We start from the raw sequence: 24,891 nt of genomic DNA on the forward strand, positions 1-24,891 counted from the left end.
CCATGAAAGGGATGAGTTAAAATGTTAGCAAGCTTAAAATCTATATCATCTTTATTTCTTGGAACAAGAGGGATCAAGAAGCAGCATAAGTTCACATGCAGCAACAAATCAAAATATTTTTCCTTCTCAATACCTTTTTTGCCAATATTCCTGGCCTTTTTTGCAAGGGTGAGTGGCCTTTATTTAGACCCTTTCAAATTCTGTCAACTCCACTGCAACAGACCACACACAGCTTTCCAGCCCACCTGGGCCTCTGCATCTCTTCTAGACGCTGACTGTATTTTGGGGTGGTTTTAATTCTATTTGATGGGTGAGGGATAATACTTGTTTAGCCTATGTTTTAAGAAACTGAAACAATCTGTCAGAAGTTTTCAGGAATAATTGCAGAGGGCCAAATCAACAACACAGTATTTAGGCACCCAGCTACCTTCAACTGCAATGAAAACTGCTACACTGTTAAATAGGGGTGGGAAATTTAAATATGCCTTTGAACCTGGGCCCTACTTAACAGTACTCAAAAACAGAAGCAGCAAAGTGCTGGGTAGCAGTCCAATTGCACAGCAATGGCTAACGTGGGTGAGTGGGAGGGCAATGTCTCTTACTTGTACTGTTGATGGTCCTTTGTACTTCTTGTTTTTGCCATGAACCTCTCTGCCAGTTTTTCCAGGTTACGGGAATACTCCATCTCTATTTCTGACTTCTTGCGGAAGAAATCCTGCAGATCCTGAAGAAGTTGCACTCTCATTTCAGTCTGCTGCTCCAGGCATTTCTGCTGCTCGATGAGTTGAGCTCGGATCTCTAAAAAAAGCACATGCAACTCAAGTCAGTGAAAGTAAATGAGGATTGAGTGCAATCTGTCAAAATTACAAATGCTTCAGAGCACTTCAGCCTCTGCAGCTGCACAAGCTGGATCTGATTTCGGGTCCGGTGGCGGGAGGCAGCAGCAGTTGCTCATGGGTCTGCCACGACCTGCTTCCATATCAGGCCAGAGCATCCTTGCCCTGCTGCCTGCCTGCCCCTCACAAACTGCCACGGCAAGAACATAGGACCCTGTGGGGCTCACATGAGCAGAAGGCCTGCCTCCCATTTCCTCTCCCATCCTCCTCCTCGCCTGTGGCATTAACACAACATCTGGCTCAAAGATGTCTACTTGCACTTCAACTGTTTGAGCAGCAGCTCTTTCTTCTACCCTGAAGAATGGCAGGCCAAATAAGCACTCTTGGGGTTGGGGTGCCTACGGACTGCCAGGTGCATCACACTGGTTGGTGTCATCATGTACACCATGTAAATAACTTTGCAATGAACTCTGGAGGCATCATCCACCATCACTGTGCACAGATGAAATTCCACATCTGTCCCGTCTCTACCAGAGGGCAAACTGGTGTATTATACATCTATTCACCAGTATTTTACAGTGAATTTAGAGGAAAAAGCACACATGTATACAGAGATATCAAAAAATTTGCACAAGGTTCCAGAGACTATGGTATATCTATTAACGTAAAACAAACAGTCAATTTAGAAAAGAATATACGCTCACAATGATCATCTAGAGTAACACAGAAAAGCCTCCAGATTTCTTACTGCTGTACTGCATACTGTTTGCCATATGTGCAATTACTATGTGGTGGGGATTTTTTTTTTTTTAGCACTTTTATTTCTCTAGTGCTAAGCAGATCATCACATTCTGGGAACACTTAGACTAAAAACCATCCCTCTAGTTCTTTAAGAGACTGGTTCATTAGAGTCTTATTAGCTGCCCATGCACACTGCAATAAAAGCACTGTGCTATGGTAAGAATAAACGGTTTGCAACCATAATATATAAAAATATTTTTAAAACAGTATAATACTATAACAAGAACTTTTGGATAGCAAGACAATGCACCAGAGGTGATGTTGATGTAAGGCCAAAATTGTTGTAGACTTTTACTTGATCTTTAATGACGTAACCATGTTGTGGGTAAAGAGATTTTGGAAATCTTAGCTGCCTCACTGGATTGAAACAATAAAGCACTCTAAAAACCACCACTAACATTACGGGGAACGGCAAACCCATTAGGAGTAATACCATTGCAAAAACTTATTAGACTGCAACTAGAAACTAAGGCCTCCTTATTCACCTTAAAGGAGGTATGAAGGCTGAGATCTAGTCTGCTGGGATTCAAACATGTAAACAAATAAGCTAGGGTGAGCACAGAAAACTGTTAAGCCAATATATTTACTGGAGGAGGGAGACACTGCAGTGTTTTCTTCCAAATCTCCTTTGAGCTACCAGCTGCTGTGTTAATCATTAATGAGACCATCCTTTTTTATAGTCTGGGAGGTGAACCAAAAAATTCATGGTTTGGTTTTCATTTCATTTCAAATCAGCTCATTGGAAAAGAACCATGCCTCCAGCAAGGATGAGCCACTGTAATACAACACTATATCAATGACATTCATGTACACCGAGGAGAAAATCACATTGGAGCTGGAAGGTTATTAACAGAAACAGAAACCCAAGAATGGATTCTTGGATGCTTGCTACTTGTAATACTTGTAGTCACGGAAAATCCCTGCTTATAGGAAACCAGTTGTACAGATTCACTGATAAGCAGCAGATATTTGGCACGAAAGCAGGAATTTTGACTAAATCAAAATCCATGTACATTCTCCCTCTACTTTGGTCGTCTCCCATTCCCACTACAGATATTCCACCAGTGGAATAAAAAAAAAAGCAGAGCTCTGCACAGAACTACATTCTGGTTATTTTGTAGGTCAGTGGATCTTGCTGCTATAATTCTTCCTTTTTAGGCAGGCTTTTACCATAGCAACAGGAAAGAGAATGATCTTAGAAACAGGAACATATGAATAGAGATACAAAAAACAATCAGTCAACAAGGGAGGACAGCTGTAGTATCAGAAACTACATTAGCTTTCTGACACTGTGGATTTGTAGTGGACAGTACTGGTTTCCTTCAAATTTGTACATATAAAAAAAATTGGAGCATGACCTCTGAATGTTGACAGTGGCTGAAAGTCTCAAAGTCCTGGGTAGGGTGGTACGTTAGTGACTGCGAGGCTGGAGACTTAAGAAAGAAGTTCCATAATTGAGTCTCTACTACCTGAGTCTCTCAGCAAGGAGAGGAAATGTGCTAGCTCCAAGAGCCTGGCCTCCAGTTAGGGGAGAAAAAAGTGAGATGTACGTTCACCTCATGCCAGCAGACCAGAGTCTGTTCAAGAGAGACTTCGACATAGTTGTTCTCCTTCTGATCGTTCAAGTCCTTCTGCTCTTGTTCTTTTGAATTTTTCTTTTTTTCTCTAATAACATGTGTAATGCCATACTGGCAGGTTGGGGAGATGGCAATGAATAAGACATTACATCAGCAAATGTTGTTATTTTCACTTTTTGATAAGAGAAAGCTGTGGATTATTATTATTATTACTATTTTTGATATTGGCATAACAGCCAGCCAGCCTGAGTGGCTGAGTATCACAAATAACTGTCCAAGTACTACTAATTAGTATAAGTTTTCCATTATTTACTGTTATGGAAAACTTCATCAGGACAACACTATCTTCTTTAACCAATCCACATACACAATTTCCCTAGAGCTACAAAGAGCTATGTAGAATATCGCTGCATTTTATTCAAAGAAATAAATAGCCAAGAGGCTGGGAGGATGCCAATTTAAAAGCTAATAGAGCCCAAACTCTCTGTAGATACACGAAACAGGTGCAGCAGGCAACAGAAGGACGACTGTCCTTACTCTATGTTGCTGGCATATTTAAACGCAAAGTTGGACCGATACCGGCTGTAATGGACAACGACATTGTCCTGTGCTGCTTTGTGGGGTGGCTGATGTAAAATAACTGCCAGGATGTTATGTGCCAGCAACAGACATGTTTAAACAGTGGATTTACTAACACCATCTCCTTCCTTGTATAGCAACTTTGAGTTGTAATCATGGCTTTTCTAGCCAAGCACTGGTTCAAAGGGAATCCCATCCATTTACGGGGCTGCTTAAACAGACTGAATTTGTGTCAAGTGAAAAATGCTCCCCTTTCTCCAAGATCTGCACACATGACCAAAGCAAGGAAGCAGCTAATGTGACTGTAATTAAACCAACAACCTCCGAGTAAAAGTTTTATTGCTAAAGATTATCATATTAAAAATTATTTCAAATTTATGCCCTGATTGACACCATCTTCAAGAATTATGGTATTAAGTATAAAATCAGGTTTTGGTTTTGGGAGCCTTCAAGATATCACCTCCAATCTTTCAACAGATCTTTCTTCTTCTCTGACAAGGGGTTAAGTAAATGTACTAAGAAAAACAAAAGGAGACAAGATTATAGCTGTTTTGAGAGTTAAGCACAGAACAGATGAAGCTGAATTAGTGACATCATCCAAAGCAAAACCAGAAATAAACTTGTCAAGGTTACCTCTTTGTACACAGTATAGTGTTACAAATGATGACTTATATAGCACTGCAGCACTACACAGTATTGCATGAGAAGAACAGTGGCTGACTGGTCCTAGGCCTGTGCACAAAACGGTCACAATCCAAAGACCCCCGTGGTGCGATACACTGCTGCGTGACACACAACAATCACACTGACCACAGATCAGCAAAGAGCAAGACCTGCCACCTTGTCTTCTGTAGCCACCAAAGCACCAGGCTCAACCAAAGCCCTGGGGAGCCATGGGGAACCCCTCCTGACCTCAGCAGGTGTTCAGCTGGATACCTTGAAAATGTGCAGTATAAAGTGAATTGACTCTCTGGCCCATCCAACGGTCAGACCAATGCCATATGAGGACTGCTGCCCCACCACAGCACTGTCACTGTAAGATCCATGGCCCTTGCTGTGTGGTGCCCGCATGGTCACACAGTCTCCATCTGCACCACACAGCTGTGCCACCTCTTGTCAACCCTCAGTTTCTTCCCAATCATCGTGAACCCTCATTACCAAACTCTCAACCGCAATGACTCTGAACACTTTGTAGTGCAGTTTCACGCCTGCTGCTTCCCATCAGAACGGCTCCAGGAGTTATGTCAGCCTGTCATCCTTCACTCCTGTTTAAGTGTAGTTACTTCTCTGAACAGAACAGCCCTTACATGCCTGTTGCTGTTTGTTCAAAGCTCCTGAAAAGTGTTGCTGAACTGGACACCTCTCCCAGGTCACCCCCCAGCTGCTGCAGGGCAGGCAGCAGCATCGCCGGCCTCCCACCTGCCATCTCACCCTGCCTGAGATGCTTCTATATTTAAGTAATGATTAAAATATACAAACTACACAGACACATTAATCCAGTAGTATTACTGGATAATAGCACAAACAGCCCCAGGGCCCCATCCTGCTAACAATTATAAAAGCAAGTAGCTCATCAGAACTACATGAGAGTACAAATAGGCTCTCACAGGCATACGTTTATTTTTGCAGGTCTTTATCTGCTCAGTAACTTCAGTCAAAGCAATATCACCTACACATCTTTAAGTATATGCTTCCTAAAAAAATTAAAATTTCAGATTACTTTTAAAACATTCAAAACTGTCTTACCAAAAGCACTAAGGCCACTAGACCTGATATTCTCAAACCATTACAACTCTGTCTTTTTTACTCCAGTGAGCTATCAAACATACATATACATTGTTCTTAAATTTATGATATCCAGATTATACTTACATAGGAAAAGATTCAGACCTTAAATTCAGTCTAGATATCATCTGGTGACTGACATACATTTGAAATTAAGCAGATATTGGAGCATTATTCATCTTGTAGTTCTTCCTTGAAGATACGATCTTATAAGATTTTCACTCCTGAGTCTCAGCTACTTTGTGCAAGACTGGCTCATGTCTGAATTCAGTTGGTAGAAGCTGGGATGCTACATCAAGGGACTGATCTTTCCAATTTATCCTAGTCTTATGTCTTCCTAAGGACCTGCTGTTGGCTTCTATTTGAGATCAGCAGAACTTTGTTCTAGCCCAACACAGCTGGCCAACACCTGTAGGCTAGCTGTTGCTGAGACTGACTGCATCAGTGAAGACATTCCTCATTCCTGTGAAAGGCCAACCGGATAACTTCATTTATACAGCCAGCTCTTCACATCATCTAGATTTTGTGCTTCAGGAAAGTGTGTATCTCCAGCTCACTAAGTGCACCCTCAACAACAATAAAAAAACATCAGCAGGGCATCCCTGAGAGGGTTCTGGGAGCTCCTCTAAGCACATTTAGTAGTCCCTAACTCCTAGTCACCCCTAGGATCAGGGCTTTCAAACCTTCTTGGGATGTTATCATGTCTCTCAGCAGACAAAAAGACAAAGATTATGAGAGGTATCAGCCTTGTGGTGGTAGTTCTAGTTCTGCTGATACTCCTCTAGGAGATACGGAACTACAGAGCTTAAAGGTCCTAGAGCTGGGCAAGCTTTTATTTCTCAGAGCCATGACTAGAAAGCTATCAAAGAGTTTCAATGGCAAATCAAGAGGAAAGCTTTGTGTTTGGCAGGGAGACTGGCTTATGCTCTGTTCCAGGTTCTTGCTGCCATTTTCAAGGACCAAAGGCACTTCAAAAGCCAGGAAATTCCAACAGCCGGACAGCTGACAAGAGATGCTGGGGTGAGGATTTCGCAGGCTGCTAGAGAAATGCCTTTAAATAGATCACTAGCCTATTCACTCTCTTTAATATGCAAGTAAGAAGTGTGGCTACACACACAGTTTGAAGATGATACTGTCAGGCTTTTGAAGACAAGGCTTTTGTAGACTTTCTTCTATTCCCTAGTGAATTTTACTCAGGATATTCAGCATATGGCTTATGCATGCTCCCACTTGACAAAGTGAAACCTCCCCAATGCACACCTCTGCTCTGAATTTATTGTATGGCTACGTGCCACTTCCCAGAGAATTCATTTCAGGATTTTTGTTTGTTTGGGTTTTCCTTGGGACACGGTTGAGGCTGCTTTCTGTGGATCATGGTGGCAGGCTGTAATAGCCTGTGGAAGTGGAAAGGGGAGTGAGAATCATTTCTGGTATATGAAGGGCCATACAAATGGAAGAGAGAAAGGAATCTAAAGCCCCTATTGATATATGCGCTCTCTTCCCCTTTCACAACTGTAAATCTAATTCATTTAAGCACTTCAGTATGCTTAAAGTAGAAAAGAGTCCCTCTGTGGCCACTAGCAGGAACGCTGGTGTAGACACCATTTTCACGATGAAGACAGTTACGTACAGGTCCCTTTAATTGTCCTGCTGAAGCAACGAAAACAGATAAAGAATGAATTCTCTCCTCAGTGCAACTGCAAATGTACTTTTACACATTCATGCGGATATCGCTTTAGTCCTAATTACACCAGTCACAGACTCAGCAACACACATGCCCGCAACCAGAATCATGTAACTGGGGGATCCTGGTGGACGGGATCCAAAAGGACGGGGAGGGGAAGGGGGCTGCATTAAGACACCTTCCACCCTCCAGTTCCTGCCGGAATGCAAGGACATGTTTGGAAGAGCCAAGAAAGCCTCTATATGTAGCTGAAGAAGCTTTTCTTCTTGTTGTTCTTGGATTAACGCCCTCCTGCTATTCACAGCCACAGCTGCTGGTCACTTGGCTGCCTACAGGCAGCCTGAATGGAGGGCAGCTCACCAGCTCACAACTTGGCTGGACGCTTCTGCCTCAGCGCAACTGCCAAGTGACTGTGGGTTTCAGCAGGCAATCTGCCTGTGCCACATTTTGAGGGCCACTGCTTCTGCAGGAGCTGCTCCTTTGCGCTGGCAGTTTAGCACTGGCACTACATCCTACCAAAACTTGAGCACAGCATACTCTGTCCTGTTGGTCACTGTCTGGCTGGAGCTCTGACTTTGAGGACAAAATCTTCTACCCCTCAGAGGAGAAAGAGAGAACTTTCTTTTGGTCAACAGTAAAACCCCAGCTCATCCCAGAACAGCACGGACCAGACAGAGGAGAGCAATGCGCAGGAACCTTCCTCTGTTTCCATGTCTGTGACAGGGAATAGCCTAGCTCTGCTCTCAACCTCCCACCGTGGGAGCAGATGCTCTCATGCAGTCCAATTGCCCCACCTCCAGATGTACAAATCAGCTCTGTAAAACCACAGGCACACAAAAGAAAAGCAAAGAAGCCACATCAAACAAGCCCCAAAACACATGTTAAAAGAACAAAACAAACAAGAAACTATGCCAGTCATAGCATTCATGGGAAAGGCTTGTAGCCTCAGGGGGGAAAGAAAGAAAAAGAGAGAGACAGAGAGACAGAGAGACAAGGAGTTTGTGGGCACCTTTGTCTGCCAAGCAGACAGGCTATGGTGCAGTAGGTGTCTAAAAACCCATTTAGGCCATCTAAACCATCAAGATCCATGTGACAACTTATTTTGAGGCTTCCAAAGGGTTTAGACTATGCAGGTTTTTCTTATGCTTGTTCAAGATGCCGTAAGACTTCCCTTGAGGCTTAAATTTTGGGCACACAAGAAAATAAAAAAAAACCCCAACAACATACAACTCTTCTTACCAATGAGGTATCTACCAGCAGAATAGAAAAATGCCTCAAAACTCTCCATGGAATAATTCTTTGCAGCACTGGCTGGAATGCTGGATCTACAGGAGCATTCTGCAAGAAAAAACATACCCATTCCAGGCCACAGATTTCTATATATCTATTATTTAATTTGATTATTATAGCCTGCTGTGATTGCTCTAAGCAGTAGATGAGATCTATTCTTCCTTCTGCATGCTTTCCACACAGGAAAATTCTTTCTTTACACAGACTAACTCTCTAACAATTCAAACAGAATTCATCTGTTACATCCTCTATGCTGTATTTTCCTGTTACATGCTGTGCTTGCTCTTCAGTGTTTAAACTGTAAATTCTACCTTTTAACTAATACCTAAGGACATGTTATTTCAGCTATGCCACTTCATAAACTGGAACAAAAGAACCTCTCTGTTTCTAGAGTATTAAAAGCAGTTTTAGCATTAACTGATGGCTAAACTCACATTTGTCAGCAAATTCACATCAGCAAAAGATCAAGACTTTCAAGCTAAATTCTGACCTCCATGAAATCAATAGAGATTTGTCTCTAACCTTACCCACGCTGGGATACCTACCCTACTCTTCACCTAAATGTACAAGAAGCTCATGCTCATCTAATGGACATACTGCTACCAAAGGAGGCAGTCTTGTGCTCCCCTGCACCCTTCACGCCATCCTTCCAGATCATCACGTCCCAGTACTAGAACTTCTGCAGCCGGAACAACTAATCCAAAGGGGTGGGGGGAAGTGTTTTCTGCCAGTTATGTTTCAGAAGTATTGTCAGGACAAGGGAGGGAAAGGAAGGTGTAGCTCAGGCTGCTTCTGTCAGTGCCATTATAGACCAGCTTCAATCTCTTTCAAAATCTAATCAAAAGTTGGTAGCTACAGCAAATATTATCTCCCTGCAGAAGGCTACATTGGTGAATGAAATACTAAGTTACATCAGGCTTATCAGCAGCCTGCATGAATTCTTCAGAGAGGCTAATTCAAACTCGGCACAGGTGAACTGATTCCCGCTTTAAACTTGTCACACAAGACTGGAAATTCTGCCAGCAGTAATTAACAATTCAAAACATGATCACTACGAAATCACTAATTCTGTTTTGATACTACTTTTTCTCCTCCTGATGCCACTAAAGCACCTTCTTTTTTGTAGATATGCTACACATTTTTGTGTTGACAATAAAATACAGACATGCACTGTGGAACTGTGGAGCCAGACAGGCGAGGGAACCAAGGATCTTGGCACACAGACACACATATCAGAAGGCTGGGACTGAGAGATAAACGCAGTCTTACAAGCCTTACAAGCATGGATCAGCAGAGAAATGGTACGAGGTCATTTTCTACGTTCTGAAGTGAACACACCGTTACTGTACAGAATGGGGCAATTTTACTGCTCTTAAATTGCTGTAGGTGGTTTACAAATTAAATCAGACTATAAAATACCAATTTTCGGATGATAGTCAATTTTGTTGCTCTTTATAGATAAACTGCTGGCTAGTTTATTCTCTCTACATGTATATCATGTGTCTATATGCACTTATTTCACATCACCTGGAACTTGCAAAAAATGCTCCTTATTTTCATAGAAATTCTCTGCCCATGAATTCACTATCATCTGATTATTATTATTGAATATGTAACATTTGTTTTTTTTAGGTTACTATACTGATTTCTGCTTGCTTTGTGTTTTGTTACTTTCTTTTAAAGTCTGAATAGACTTGAGGACACAGTTATGGAGTTTCATAATTCACAGTGCACTGTTTAAAAAGCTAATTATCTGTATAATAAAACACAGTATAATATAAACCATCACTGAGCTTTTGCCAGTGTAAGATGACCGTGGAAGTGCAAAGAATTCATGAAATGTATCCTAATAAGCTGTTCCCAAACTTCTCTGTTTTCAATAAAACTTCCAGGATCGGGACCCCACCTCCACGGGCACTTCTGGGCCCAAAGCCCTCAGCGGAGCACCTGCCAGATTAGATGGCCAGTTGGCCATACAGCCCCTTTGCACAGTGGTAAGGGCTGCTGCACGCCTCAGGGCACCTCTGCGTAGCGGTACACCGAGGGGGCTGCTGAGTGACAAATGGCAAGAAATGAAGAACAAAAGGAGCAACAGCTGGTAGTCTAAAAACTGCTGGTACGAGGTAAAAACAAGCACTGGATGTATGCACATTTACAGACCTTGGGATCACCATCGTAAACTTGCTCCTAAAATGACTTTCATTAAACAATCTCAATCTTGCCGCAGAGTAATTCAGTATAATTTCTTTTTCCCACCTATATACATATTTGGTCACTGCTATATTAGTTTTAGCAACTTCCCAGCAAGAAGCAGGAAACGGGAGGAAATTGTAAGGGAGACAGAAGAAGCTGTGGTTTTTTTCTTTCTTTTTTTTTAATTTGCGCTTAGGAGACAGCATTCTGAACTTGCAGGAACTGATGAAGCGCTGGGGAACCTTTATATCTTGTCTGACACTCTTTAATTATCTCAACATGACAGATTTAGGTCCACTTTTTGCACCCCTTTCTTTCTAGCAGCTAGCAATTATTTTAGCATTTTTATTAACTAATTCCTCCTCTAATTATATTTAGATGGAAAAAAATACAAAACTGATTTCAGATTTTTGTAACTGCTATGACTTTTCACAATAATATCCAAGTGCAGGTTAGAAAAGAAGATCTATAGCCAAAGCAAGTTCTCAGTTACCCTGAAAATAATTCAAAGCAGCTCCACCCCTTCAGAACCCTAATTTTAGAGGTCCTTCCTACTCCCTACTCCCCCAAGTTGCAAGACTATTTTCTTGGAAGACGTAATGTGACAATGCAAAGAATGTTTGACATAAATCTGCCTTAGCTGAGATCAAGCAGAGTCAAGTAGTCAACTACTAGGAAGACAGAAAGGCAATGCAACAATATTTATGCATGCAACATATGTCTTTACTGTTGAGTTTGTGGACTAAACACAAAATACTTGGTAGCTACAGCATCTGCTTTTAAACAGTTCTTCTGAAGTTTCTTCAAAGTGCAGAATACAGTATACAGGCCAGTATGTAGCATAAACCCCCCCCCCCCAAAATCAGTAGCAGCGTGTCACGATCAGAACGGTAATGAAAACCTATGATGTCACTCAGCTTCTCACTGCTGAGCACAGGAAAGGTGGGTTACACCTCTGACCTTGCTGCGAGGGCAGCTGCCCTTGGAGGTCCGCGACGGGGCCGACCCCTGCTCTGGGCAGCAGCATCCACATGGCGACAGATGCTACATCAGCCCTCGCCCGGCGCCTTCCTGAAATTACATCGGCCTCCGTGCTAATACAGATCCTTCACCTCAGCACAAGCAGAAACCCCCCTAACATACAGATGCGACCACTATTTTCTTTTATTAAGCTCTGCTACAATAAACCCCTTCATTCTTAACATTTTAGGTGGACAGCTGACAAGTAAAAATGCCTTGAGGCTTTTTCTATAAATTAAATGCTGTGAGATTTGTCTTTTCTTAACAAAAAATAAATTGTTCTGAACCTTCAGCAGGTCACACCGCTGTTAAAATTAGAATTATGTTGGTAACAGTGCAACACATGAATTCTTGAACAGCAGAGCAACAAAAAATGCAATGAAAACCAAAGTCACTATCTCTGTATAATCAGATGTGCTGCTCATGGTTTCTTCTGTGCTTTGATTACTATCACTATGGTAAGACTCTGGAATTAATAACTATAGAAAATGCCCTCCCTGCGTGCTGTGAAAAGGATTCTTCATGCATGCAACATCTTTAAAAAATCAGTAAAACATTTTTAGCGTGACACAGACGCCACTGCATACCATAAATACAACTAGACATTTGACCCAGCCATGACTTTCAATGACAGCTTTTTAAATCCCAAGGTGAAGTCAAAGTCCAGCTAAGGACAAAAGGAAAACCGCAATTTGGGCTCTGCATGCCAAGATTTTACCCATGTGCCTCTCCCACTCAACCTGCCTAACATACAGCAAAATACTGTGACCACTGTTCATTTATCTTTTACCCATTTAACTCTGTTCTAATGATAAGAATCACAAATTTAGTTGTCACTAAAATGACAACTTTGTATTTTTTTGCTGAGACGATGACACTTTTTTCTCCAAGACATATAGCTGTGCCACTGCGATGCCTTTAATGCCGGTTTTAGAACATTATGTCCCAACCCCATGCTGTTTACTCACCTGAGTAAATCTTTCTAGCTGCCGAAGGTCCTGTCTCTGCATGTAAACAAAGTGGGGCAAAGACCCCGTCCTGGGCAGCGTGCCGGAGTCGCCGCGGCTGCCAAGACGGCTGGGGGGCAGCAGCCAGGCAGGGGTTCATCCCTCACCTGCTCAGTGCCGAGACAAGGTTGGGGTCTGCCAGGCAGTTTTTCAGCCACGTCATTCCCATATGGCCAAACTTCATGCTCCTAGTGCAGATTTAGCGGCACAAATGCAAGCCCTGCTGGGTCACTTGCCCAAGGACAGGCCTAGAGCTGCCTCATTGATTAGGACGGATGGGGCCTCAGCGCCTGCAGAGCTGAAGTCCCGGTTTGTGATTGCTGGTCCTCCGAGCACCAGTGGGATATTCTCCAAAGTTATATTCCAGTGTCTTGTCTCAATTTCGCATAGCAAATAAAAATGTATTTGAGTCAATACATGATTTAAGAAGCACCACAACATGCATTCTGGGAATTAAAAAAATGGCTCATATGCCAAACTTCGAGCAGAAGAAGTGAATGTTTTTACTAATTAAAAAAAACCAATAACACCTATCATGATGGAAGAACTTCTGCCTGTGCGAATCCCAGCACCATAAGATGATAATTACAGTGTTGGTTAAATACAACTATCAAACAAGTAGTAATGACTTGCTATACACAGCCAGGTATTTTTATGTCACTGAATTAATAAGATGATAGAAATTTTGCCAAGTTTCAAATATATTTGCCTCTGCACTGCTCTGATTTGGTAAAAGATATAATTTCTAAGTGAGAAAACAAAGCATCTACCTCAAAGAAAGGTTTTCTGACAAGTCTGAACTCCATTACTCACAGCTCCAACTTCCACTAACAGCAGCTGGGAAAAAAACAAATCCTTTACTGTCACGAAGAAGATTCTTTGTTCCGTCTTCCCGCTATGGGGAAGTATAAATTGGATTGTGAACCACATTTAATTAAATTTAGCTTCAGTTGTTACAGTAGGAGGAGAAGAAAGCCCCCCTGAGGTTCCCGCTAATGGGGATAGAAAAAAAAAATTAGACTCCACTGTTGGAGACTGTTTGTATGTAACCCCTGCTCACCCACTCAACAGTAAGATGAAGAATGGTGTCTGCTAATAAGGGATCTTCAGGATAAAATCATTTGCATACTGCCAGCTCCCCTGAAAACAATCTTCAATCTGTTAGAAATTAAAACATTCACCCACATTTTTTTTAAGGAGATGAAAACATCAGAGCCAGCAAAATTTAAAGTTGATGATTTGTGGAACTCAGTGTCTGCATTCTCTTCCAGCAATAACTCACTAGTTTAAGTCTATTGTGCAAATTGTCTCTTTTCAAGAGACATATGGATGGTTATGGTTTCCAGCAGGGTCCTAATGACTGCTCTATGGAAGCAAAGGCACCAAGAACAGCTGTAGTAAACAGATGTTTTCCACTTAGGACACTTTCAGTAAAAGGCCAAGGGAAGAATCCTTCATGTGCTACTTTGTTTGGGATCCCTTAACAAAAAAGAAAGTAAAAAGTGTATTATTGCCTATGTTATTAGGCTGATTCAACTTGAAAGTGCACATTTTGGTAGCAAAATCGTTGCTGGGGTGAATAAAGGAGAAGGCAATCCAAATACCACAGGTTGCAAAGGGCAGGGGAATAGCAACATCTCCTAGGCCCCTTCTATAGGTAAACTAAAATTGAACCTGAACCACTGAATTTTCATATGTATAAACTGTCAGCTTTGAGAAGCAAAGAAGAACAGCAGCAGCCACTGTAGTTGGATGGTAAATTGGTAACCTGCAAAAAGACAGTTGTTATCCTGGGAAAAAATGCAATTTGGTAATTTGCAGAAAGTTGCACAGATCTCAGAGAAGAAATCAAAGACATGACATCTAAGACTGAGAAATCTCTGTGCCATAGAAGCCCATCATCCAGACAAGGGCAAAAAATTAGGGGAACTTTTGTAAAGAAGAAACACAGTAAACCTGGATACCAACTGGGAAAAAAAGCAAGGGTACTTGGAAAGGACACACCAGACATGCCAGCAAGTGATATGAGTCTCAGAGGCTTCTAACAATTTGCCAAAGGAGTCTTTACCCTCAGTTAAGGATGATAAGAATACACAAGAGAAGCTAAATGATATCTTGGTACTGGTCTTCACAACAGTGCCATTTCCCAGTTGTTTACCTTAGGCTTGCTCTTTTTTTGGAAATAAAGAAGCTCTAGTTAAAAATACTTATAAAGCAAAAGTAGATAAAGAAATAAGGAGAAATCAGTACAATTCCTGCAAAAAAACCCTGTACTGTGGCAAGCTAGTAGAATTACTTAAGCTTATCAACAAATAATGGCTAACGGAAACCCAGCTGATCTTCAGTTTCAAGTTACCTACAGTCCTTAGCCTCAAATTATTCTATTCCCATTGCATTTAATACTTATCAACAAACCCTTAAGGGGCATGAAAAATAAAGGTCCTAGAGTTTGAAGAGTATTTAACCAGCCTCTCCAGGTTACAGCACATCTGGTATTTTGGCTGCAGTTTCCTTCCTGCACCCAGTCTGTTTAGGTATGGAGAGAGCATTTACTGAAGGAGCTGTCCTGTCCTCTCTACCTGGATACAGATTTTCACCTTTAGTGCTAATTTACTGCTTTGCTACTCTGGGATCCCTACCAGATTTTGGGGTGCCGTAACTCAGGCAACTGGCCACCCAGAAAACCTGAATAAATGAAGACTATAGAGAACAACTCATCCTTGTAGGCTTCACACATGCAACACAGACATTTGTCAAGTCTAAAACTGAAGATCAGTCATTTCCACACTGGGCAAGTCTGAAAGGCCTTCTCTGTGGCTTCTCTATCCAGCAACAACCCTTTCATAAATAGCTGTACCTCCTCAGGACAGTCATCTATAACTCAGCCCCTACTTCCAACTTCTTATATGCCAGTACAGTGCCAAGGCTAGATGTGATTGTAGATAGTAACACGATACACATCAAACACTACTTGTGAAGCAATGGCTTTCTTTAGTAGACTCACCACTTACAAGTAGTGTGGTCCATTTGGGAGCACGTGCACAAACACTGTTCAGAAAGGTACAAGACTTTGAATTTTGTTCCACCTTTGCACAGGCCTGAAAAATGTACGATACTGGTGTTCCGCACCGGCATTTCTAAACACCGTGGTACTACAAATAACAAACACTTTTTTTTACAAATACAAGCCCAAATGCAAGTAATAAATTCTAAACAATAAAGCCTAAGACAAAGTAGTCCTATCAAAAAATTCTGAGATACAATTTTTTCATTTATTTTTCACACATAATTTCTGGCCATTCAGGTCACGAGGAAGTAGCATAAGATAGTTGGGAGATGCTGAAAGGGCTTTGAATATCACTTGTTCTTATCTATTTTGAAGGAACAAAATGCTGATAGGAGAAAAAAAATGAACTTCTTTTTCCTATAACGTAAAGCAAAGATTGTGAGTGCTCAGATAACGCTTGAGTCCTGCAAGTCAAACTTTCCATGCTCTACCAGATAACAATTCATTCTTTGTCTGTAAAACCCAGTTTCACCCCAAATTAGCATTGGTTTTGATCCATCAGAAAGCAAATGGACTTGATATGTGAAGAAAGGCTGGTTGGTATACTCACAGAACCGTAACATCCAGACGCTGGTGCACATGAGCCAGCTAATTTCACTAGTAAAGTAAGGTCCTCTTCCTCTCCCCAAACAGCACTAAATTTGCTTGGCAAACAAATAAAACACCCAAACTGTGTCAGTCATCCTGAAACTATTCGTTCATATAATGGAAATTTACCGAGCAGATGCAACTAGACATTTATTTTCCTAAGGCCGGATTCATGAAATTGCTTTAGACAGAGGAGCTGGTAACAGCCTGGAAGATCACTGAGCGGGGTTGATCGCTGAGCAGGACAGACTGCAGAGCTCAATGTTCACCTCTGTAAAGTCAGGGCAGAGCCTACATTTCCTGCTTTCTAATGAGGAGAGCTCTCTAACCACGCAAGTATACTGTACTAGTTAATGAAACCTGTTGAAGCTGTTTCATTTTGTAGAATTATTAAACACTTATTAACACAACAAATAAAAACTGAGATGCCTCTACCCAAATGTGTTCTAGCCACCAAGCTGGAAAGTTGAACACTGACAGTGGTCCCTTCGGTTTTTAGAAATGCTAAAAGTGCTTTACAAGCATTCATGTCTCTATTCAAGTCACATTGAACTATAACTGTTTTGGTGCCCAAATGTGCCTAGTTTTTGAAACCCATTTAATTTCCATTCTTAAGAATTCCCTTTATGGCTGACCCCCCTTTAAACCACTTTACATCCTGAAGAGAAGCAAATATCAAAGCAGAAAAGCCAGTAGATCAAATACAAAAACCTGGCTGCAAGCCAGCTTGTTTGGAAAAAATTTTCTAACAGATCTACAGGCATTTCTCACTCGAGCCAAACTAGCTGCTTGAGCTCCTCAGAGTGGGTGTAAAGCCACCCAGAATTAGTATAGTTTCTGACTGAAGCAACATGAGGAAACAATGACTGAAGACGTATCTCATGTCCCTTGAGTAAGAAGTACATCTGCAACAGTTTAACTCTTTTGAATAATTGAAAAAAATAAATAAAAAACTAAATAAAACAAATAATTAAAGCTATATATAAAAATTGCATTTTGATAGAATTGTATCAAATGCCAATTTTAGGGCAGGACATTTTCAATTTTGAACACGGAGAACTCTGCACCCTCTCAACAAAACTCCTAACCGCCAACCTACCAAGAGTTGCAGTCACCCTAAACTGTGTCCATGCCTCAGGTACCTTCTCAGGAACACCAAGTCCAACTGTTTGCCAGCCCCGAGAGGCTCGTGGCAGCTGGCCTGCAGGCAGCCCCTGCCTGCTCTACAGCAGGTTCCTCTGCTCCCCACCTCTGCCACGATCGTTCAGGCACACAGGACCATCACTGCTACGCAGGCTCACCCAGGGTGGAGGGGAAAAGGAGAGACACTCAAAGAACATCACTACCTATAAGACACCATGGACAGAGTAGGCAGAGATGATTTAAAAAAAATAAATCCATCTAAACAAAACAAAAAAGCCTCTAAGCATTTCAGTTCAAGAAAAGACAACAAATACATTCCACTTCTAAAGCACCTAATTATTTTAATTAAAGCTTCCCTATTCAGCAAAGTTTCAGTCTTTTGATTTATTAAAAGCTTATGATTAAGATGTAAACAGAAGTTCAAAACGTTCCCATTTCCTGCAGGAGGGGCATTCAGATTTTTTTTAAGCATGGCATTAATCAGCACGCTTTAGATAGAAATTTTAGAATTAAAATCTCCAAATAAATAAATAATAAAAAGCACTAAACAACTGCTGCCAAAAAAACTCCCTAGGGGCAAGAAAAAAAAAAAAAAAGCTTGCAGTGACATAACAACAAACATTCAAGAGGAAGTAGCAACTTCGGAGAGGCCGTATCTGGCAGTGGGATACCTGACAAACTTGTCACCATTCTCATGAGTCCTAGACTTTTTCCAATTTGCATCTTCAGCTGTATGTGTTTGTTCACCTAAATACAGTAACAAGAAAAGCAGCTCTTTTTCCTCATGCTGTCATTCAGCACATATTCCATCAGCTCAGAATTGCGACATGTCTCAGATGCTCCGTCTTACTAGAAACCTGCACTTGTTTGCATGTTGCCGCGCAAGGGAACATGCCACCTGGCAGCTGTTCATACAACGTCCAATGTATCTGCCTCTGCCGTGGGCTGGACCACCACCATTTATGCTCTCCGTCTAAGCTCCTCTGTGAATTCACATCCATCTTGGTGTCAGTTTTGGGCCTGCCAGATACCTTCTCTATGTTCCCCCACTCCAGAAGGACTTCCCACCGCCTACTTCGATCGTTCAAGAGCTTAGCTGATCCTCTACGATTGCAGGGAAAGAGACACTGCAAGAACCTTAAGTGCTTGGGGGCAAAAAGAAATCCTTTCATTATCTATTTACACAGACACTAGACAGACATGTAAAATGCTGATTTGCAGGGCACTCCGTCTCTGTTTACCAATATGTTTTACTTAGCACGCATATGCTCCCTCTGTATTCCCATATGTTTTGGGGCTTTTTTAAAAATAAATTGGTAGGAGTGGAATCACTTGCTCCATTGCAGGAAGCTTACATGAGAAACATTTTGGAACAGCAGAAGAACCTGCTTGATGAATTCATGAGAAAATTTCTATCTTTCAATACAAAAAGTCTTCAGCAGAAATACAGAACGAGGTCTGCAACGTTAAGGGCATTCCTTATTAAAGCCATAAACACTTGAATACTGGTATGCTACTTAAGAAAAAATAAGGTAAAGGTCAGGTCAGCTCAAAGCTGTACCTTTCTTGTATAAAAAGACAGAATATTGCATTCTCTTCAATACGAGAGATCTTTTGTTAAGACCCGGTCAAGGAAGTCATTTACAGCTCACAACAGCTGTATTGATCATATGAACTAACGGACAGTCATGCTTATTCTTGTGTGTTACATAATGGTGATCTTTCTATCAACCATGAACGCAAAAATCCCAAACCACTGTTTGACAAATGCTGCACATACAGACCAACGTGTTTTTTTGTGCTGTGTTAAGTACCCGAGGCCTGAACACAGATGCAGACTAGACAGAAGCTGTACGGCCAAGGGTGAAGACGGGGTACAAATACAACACCTGGGAAACAGGAATTTTATTCTCAGCTTTCATGAAATCCTTGTGTGATTGAAGGCCAAGTTATTTTACCTTCTTCTGTGACTGTCACCCTGCAACTTATTCACCCTAGTTCGTTTTTTTGGATCTTCAATTTTTTTATTAAGAAAAAGGGAGTTGTTTTGTGTGATTTTTTAATAAATGGCAGGGTTTTTCAGTACAAAATTTGGACTGTTACAAAGAAACCTAAACCAGGCTATATGACCTGCTTTTATGTTGCTTAAAAAAAAACCAAAAACAAAATAGCACTTTTAACTGAAAAGCATTACCTTGTGATGATGCTGTCTGTGAGTGGTCACTGTGAACAAAGGCAAAAAACTTCAGTTTCACAGGACTGTATTTGGCGATGTTCTCTTTACCATGTGCCACTGACCATAGTTAAAAATACAGCTGAACTCAGACAGCAGCAGGGAAGCAAAACAAAGTTCTGACCCAAACAGAACAATGACAGGGGAAGATAAGCCTGACTTTGCCTTTGGAAATCAAGACCTAAACAGTGCTTTGAGAAGCAGGAAAAAAAAATACAGTAGAAAGAAAACCCAGCAGCCATCCTATCTACCATAGGTAACAGCAAAAGTGGAATTGTTTATAATATTATAAAAAATCAAGTGCTACGAGATATGTGAAACCTGATAGCCTATCTTTACACCTACTGTTAAATGACAATCTCCATTTGACTTTTTCCTTTGCACATTGCAGAAAGGTGCAACTTAAACTGACCTAAGCTGGATTAAGGATAATGCGCCTGTGCTAACATGCGTGTTACGCCTGTTCAGACCATTGATCTAGCTAAAAATTAATCCAGCCAAAAAGATTATCCTTCAGATCAGCTCTCTGAACTGGCTCACTGCAGTCACAGCACTGCTAGTGCCAGAGGAAGGAGAAGGCAGGAACATCTCACGGGGGGCTAAGAGGGCCACACCATACCAGGCTGATTGTGAGACCTCAAGTGCAGATAGACTGAAGCTTCAGCCCACTGCTGTTAGCTGGTTAACTGTGGGCAGAAAGACGTGGTCCCACGTTCCCTTCTCTCCCTGGTCACTCACCCCGCCACCTTTTTCTAGCTCTTCCAGAGCTAACACGCATGTGCTCACATGTTCAGTCAGATCAAAGCCTGAATCCAAACAGAAAAAAAAAAAAGAGAAACTGGTGTGGGGGTGGTGAGGGTAATGTTAGTTTTCTGTCTGCATCAGTTCTCTTACAATAGAGCTGCATTACCAATTTGGCCTATGAAAGCTTGTCTCCCATACTACTCCTCTATTCAGGAAGATATAAACTACTTTCAGCCAATGATACAGAGCAGAGGCTGAGCTTCATGTGCTCTGATCTGCTCCCCGGAAGAGCTACTTTCCTTCCCACTGCTGATCGAGGGAACCAACAGCCTAGCCCCCCCAGCACTGAAGTTCATCAGGACAAACTGATCTCCAGATGAAGGGACATACTCCAATGTTATGCTATGTAGATTTGATGTTTTAAGTATTCTAAAGTCTCAAAGCACATCTGCAGCTTTTCTGAAAGAGCAAGAAAGACTTACAGTAAAACAGGCAAAATATACTGCCATTTCCCAGTGGCCCCATTTCTGCATCTGACTGGAATTTGAATGAGTATCATCCAGGTGGAGCAGTCACACAAATGAACCTTTTCCAAAAATGCTTAATGACTATAAGCTGTTAGTCCCTGTATAATCCATTTGTGCATTGGCAAATAGATCAGTAACACCTGAAGGTCTGCCTGGCTGCAAATGGCAGCCCTCTCTCCTCATCTCCCAGAGAAAGGTTGTTCATGGTAGGAAAGCAAGCACTCCACACAAATGATCCAGGAAGAACAGCTGCACACAGGTGCAGTGGCACAAAGACAAAAATTCACTTAAGTAGTTTATATGCGTGGTGACGTGTTTTAGAAAAAAGGAGTGAGAAAACCTGTCCTCACCCTGCATGATGCATTTGTCATCTGATCAGATGGGCTATTATTTCCTGCAGTGCCCGGCAAAGGTGCCGTCTTATCTGTCAATTATACATTAAGCACCCCAGTGAAGTACTTGTTAAGATATACTTCTATAAAAATGAAATACCAATTCCTTGGCAAGAGTAATGGTACTAATGCCGAGGGCTCACTGTCTTCCAGTCCAAATCCTACAGCACTGGGGCAACTTCTATTACCGTCAGCCATAAAGTACAATGGATATTGTCAAGCACTGGAGTAAAAATGAATGTGTAAAGCATTAACAAGAAGGATGATAGTTTCCTCATTGATGAAGGACTCTGTTGCATAAAGCCTGCAGCACACACAACCACATATTTCACCTTGTTTCCTGGGGAAGAATTTTCTTTTGATTTTGTGGATCAGACTGTCATTGAACACATCCACTTCACTAATGGATTTTCAGTGGTATAGAGGAGTAATCCATAGGATGTCATGACTCAGGAGGGCAGGTATTCGCGTTAGATATCTAAGATACATACTACGGTACCGAAGTTCAGGACTCTAATTCTTTATTTAGCTAATCAAGAAAGGAGTCCTCCAGCAGGAATTCAGAGCAGGTAAAATGCCCAAAGAGAATACCTCCTCCATCACCTTTGCGCAAGCTACAGGTTCTGAAGGGGCAGAAGACCTGTGCTGAGGGACTGATAAATCAGTGCTGAGAGTATATGGGAATGTGAAGAAATTGCATTGCAGAGGAAGCCAGGGAGGAAATGGCATTTCATATAATTGCTTCTTCACATGTGCATTAAGCCTGAGGCATGGAGATGTCAGGATGTTACTCACTTGTGAGGAAAAGGAAATATTTTATCCTGTAAATCTGGTTATTTTTATTGGGGAGGGAGAAAAGCCTCCCATGACAGGAGTTGGCCCTCTAAAACTGTCAGTCCCAGAGAGAGAGAGGACTCCCTACTATGGCATTGCTCAGGACTTGTCCCTTTTGTGAAGGGATGGATACAACAATACGCCATGCATCAATGTGTAAAAGGGACAGATTTGCCAAGCAGGAGCTTGGCCAGGTCACCAGCTGGCTAATACTCATATGCTAGACAGAGACACACACTGCTTTTTTCTGAAGAAGTAGAAACATGCCTTCTCGCTGTGCGCCACAGCAAACTGACTTGAGTCAACCTCTCCTACATCAGTGGGATGCCTTTTGTAGCTACAGCAAAACTTCCCTTCTTGCTGTCACTCTTTCCAACTCAGTCTTTTCTGTGTTACAAAGATGGGAGGCAATGCATTCTGATGTCCCAAGACAATTGCTGATGTAAGAGCCTCACGGAAGAAGATATCCAGCCAATATTATGGATTAGAGTTTAAGTTCCTTTAAGTTTAAATTTAAGAACCTTTAAGTTCAGATGTCAGAATGCTAACACAAAAAAAGCTATGAACTCCTAGAAGCATATTAGTCAGGAAAGAGTGTAGTTATGGCAATTAAGAAACAAAAACAAAAATCTCTTTGTTCAAAGGGACTTAGAACTATAAAGCAAGTACATCAGAGAGGAAATGCTATAGCAAAAAACCATTCACAAGAACAAAACAAGGATTTGTCTCAGGAGGAAGGAACTGTAATTATTATAAATGTCACATCAAGTGCAATGGGTAGCTTCCACAAATAAATACATATGAGGGATTCTACAAGGAACTGAATCCTGCGTTAATGCTTTCCAGGTGTAAGATGATAGCTAAAAAAACATAGTAATGACAAGCCCATAACTATGGCAGAATAAGCTCTAATGGGAAGATAATCTTCCCAGAATTGCCCCTCTGCGAAGCTCAGCTGGTCTGTCTCATTTTTTCTTTATAATTTTTAATCTTAAAGACACACCACCAACTTCAACACTAACCAATTTCCAAGTCATCAGAAAGAGTCACCCAGGTGAACATCAGTGATTTTAAGCTTGTTTTTCTGTTGACATGTTTAAAACAAACAAAAAAATTGATTCCCAAGGAATCAATGCTATAGAAGAAAGGAGGGAAACTACCAGATGTGAACTGCACAGGGATCAAAAGCCAAGAGAATGAAAAACATTTTCCCTTCTAATCTTTTTCACTAACTGTTCCCCATAAGCATTTGCTGCTGCTGTTCCCAGTGAAGTGCCCTCACCTTGCTCTGGCTGCTGGTACTCAAAGCAGTGCGTGTCACGGAGCCGGCTCAGAGCAGGTCTATGCCACACGGCCATGTGGTGTGACACTACTGCTCCCACCTCCGGGTTATTCCTCCTACCCCTCACGTCCTCTGCTTTCTGTGCTCCAAAGACATGTCCATCTTTCTTTCCCAAAAGCTCCCTCTCAATCCCTTTCTGCCTCTCCTGTCATGCACCATCAGCATGCCAGGTTTCACCTGCCTCCTGTTACTGCATCACACTGCTCCCCTCTCACCTTTAGAAATGCCTCCTTCCCCCTCATTTTCTCCTGCTTGGCTTCCCCAGGCTGTTGAGCATGGAGAGAGAGTGGGAGAAAGCTTACACATCCCATTTCTTCCTGTCTTCATGCTGCCAGGAAGGAAAAAGGAGATGACAGTGTCTCTCCTCTTGCTGCCATCATATGCTGAGAAGGGAAGCATGTTTTTGCCACACCATATACACTGCAGTAGGAAAGGAAGGGTGTTGCAATGATGAAAGGTGTTGAGAGGATCAGAGTATTTTCATTCATTCACCTGACCTTTAAAGTCAGACACAAGGGTCCTAACAGCTACAGAGATCATCGTACATTCAGGGGCCAATCAGCTGGCGAGCAGCTCTGCAGAGAAGGACCTGGAGGTCCTGGTGGACAAAAACTTGAACACACGCCAGCAATATGCCCTAGTGGCCAAGAAGGCCAATGGTATCCTGGGCTGCATTAGGAAAGTGTAGCCAGCAGGTCAAGGAAGGTGATCCTTCCCCTTTACTCAACCCTGGTGAGGCCACATCTGGAGTGCTGGGTCCAGTTCTGGGTCTCCCAGTACAACAGAGCCATGGACCTACTGGAGTGAGTGCAGTGAAGGGCTACTAAGATGATTAAGGGATTGGAGCATTTCTCATATAAGGAGAGGCTAAGAGAGCTGGGGCTGTTTAGCCTGAAGAAGAGAAGGCTCAGGGTAGATCTTATCAATGCTTATAAATACCTAATGGGACGGTGTAAAGAAGATGGAGCTAGACTCCTCTCAGTGGTGCCCAGTGACAGGACGAGAAGCAATGGGCACAAATTGAAACACAGAAAATCCCACCTAAACACAAAAAAACACTTTTTCACTGTGAGGGTCGCTGAATGCTGGAACAGCTTGCCCAGAGAGGCTGTCAAGTCTCCATCCTTGGAGGTTTTCAAAACATGACTGGACATGGTCCTGGGCAAGCTGCTCCAGCTGACCCTGCTTGAGTGGGAGTGGGGGTTTGGATCAGATGATATCCAGAGATCCTCTTCAACCCCAACTATTC

The 24,891-nt window shown here is 42.0% G+C and overlaps 1 protein-coding gene across 3 annotated transcripts in view; it reads right to left on the minus strand.

Moving 5' to 3' along the window:
• SRGAP1 (SLIT-ROBO Rho GTPase activating protein 1) overlaps positions 1-24,891 on the minus strand; it is a 149,524-nt gene that overhangs the window by 76,377 nt on the left and 48,256 nt on the right. For all 3 annotated transcript variants that reach the window (XM_067314158.1, XM_067314151.1, XM_067314145.1), the window contains exon 2: positions 603-798. In XM_067314158.1, coding sequence (XP_067170259.1) covers positions 603-798 — 196 coding nt within the window. The remainder of the gene's footprint in view (positions 1-602; positions 799-24,891) is intronic.

The sequence above is a fragment of the Apteryx mantelli genome, chromosome 1, assembly GCF_036417845.1.
Source record: "Apteryx mantelli isolate bAptMan1 chromosome 1, bAptMan1.hap1, whole genome shotgun sequence".
Lineage (NCBI taxonomy): Eukaryota > Metazoa > Chordata > Aves > Apterygiformes > Apterygidae > Apteryx > Apteryx mantelli.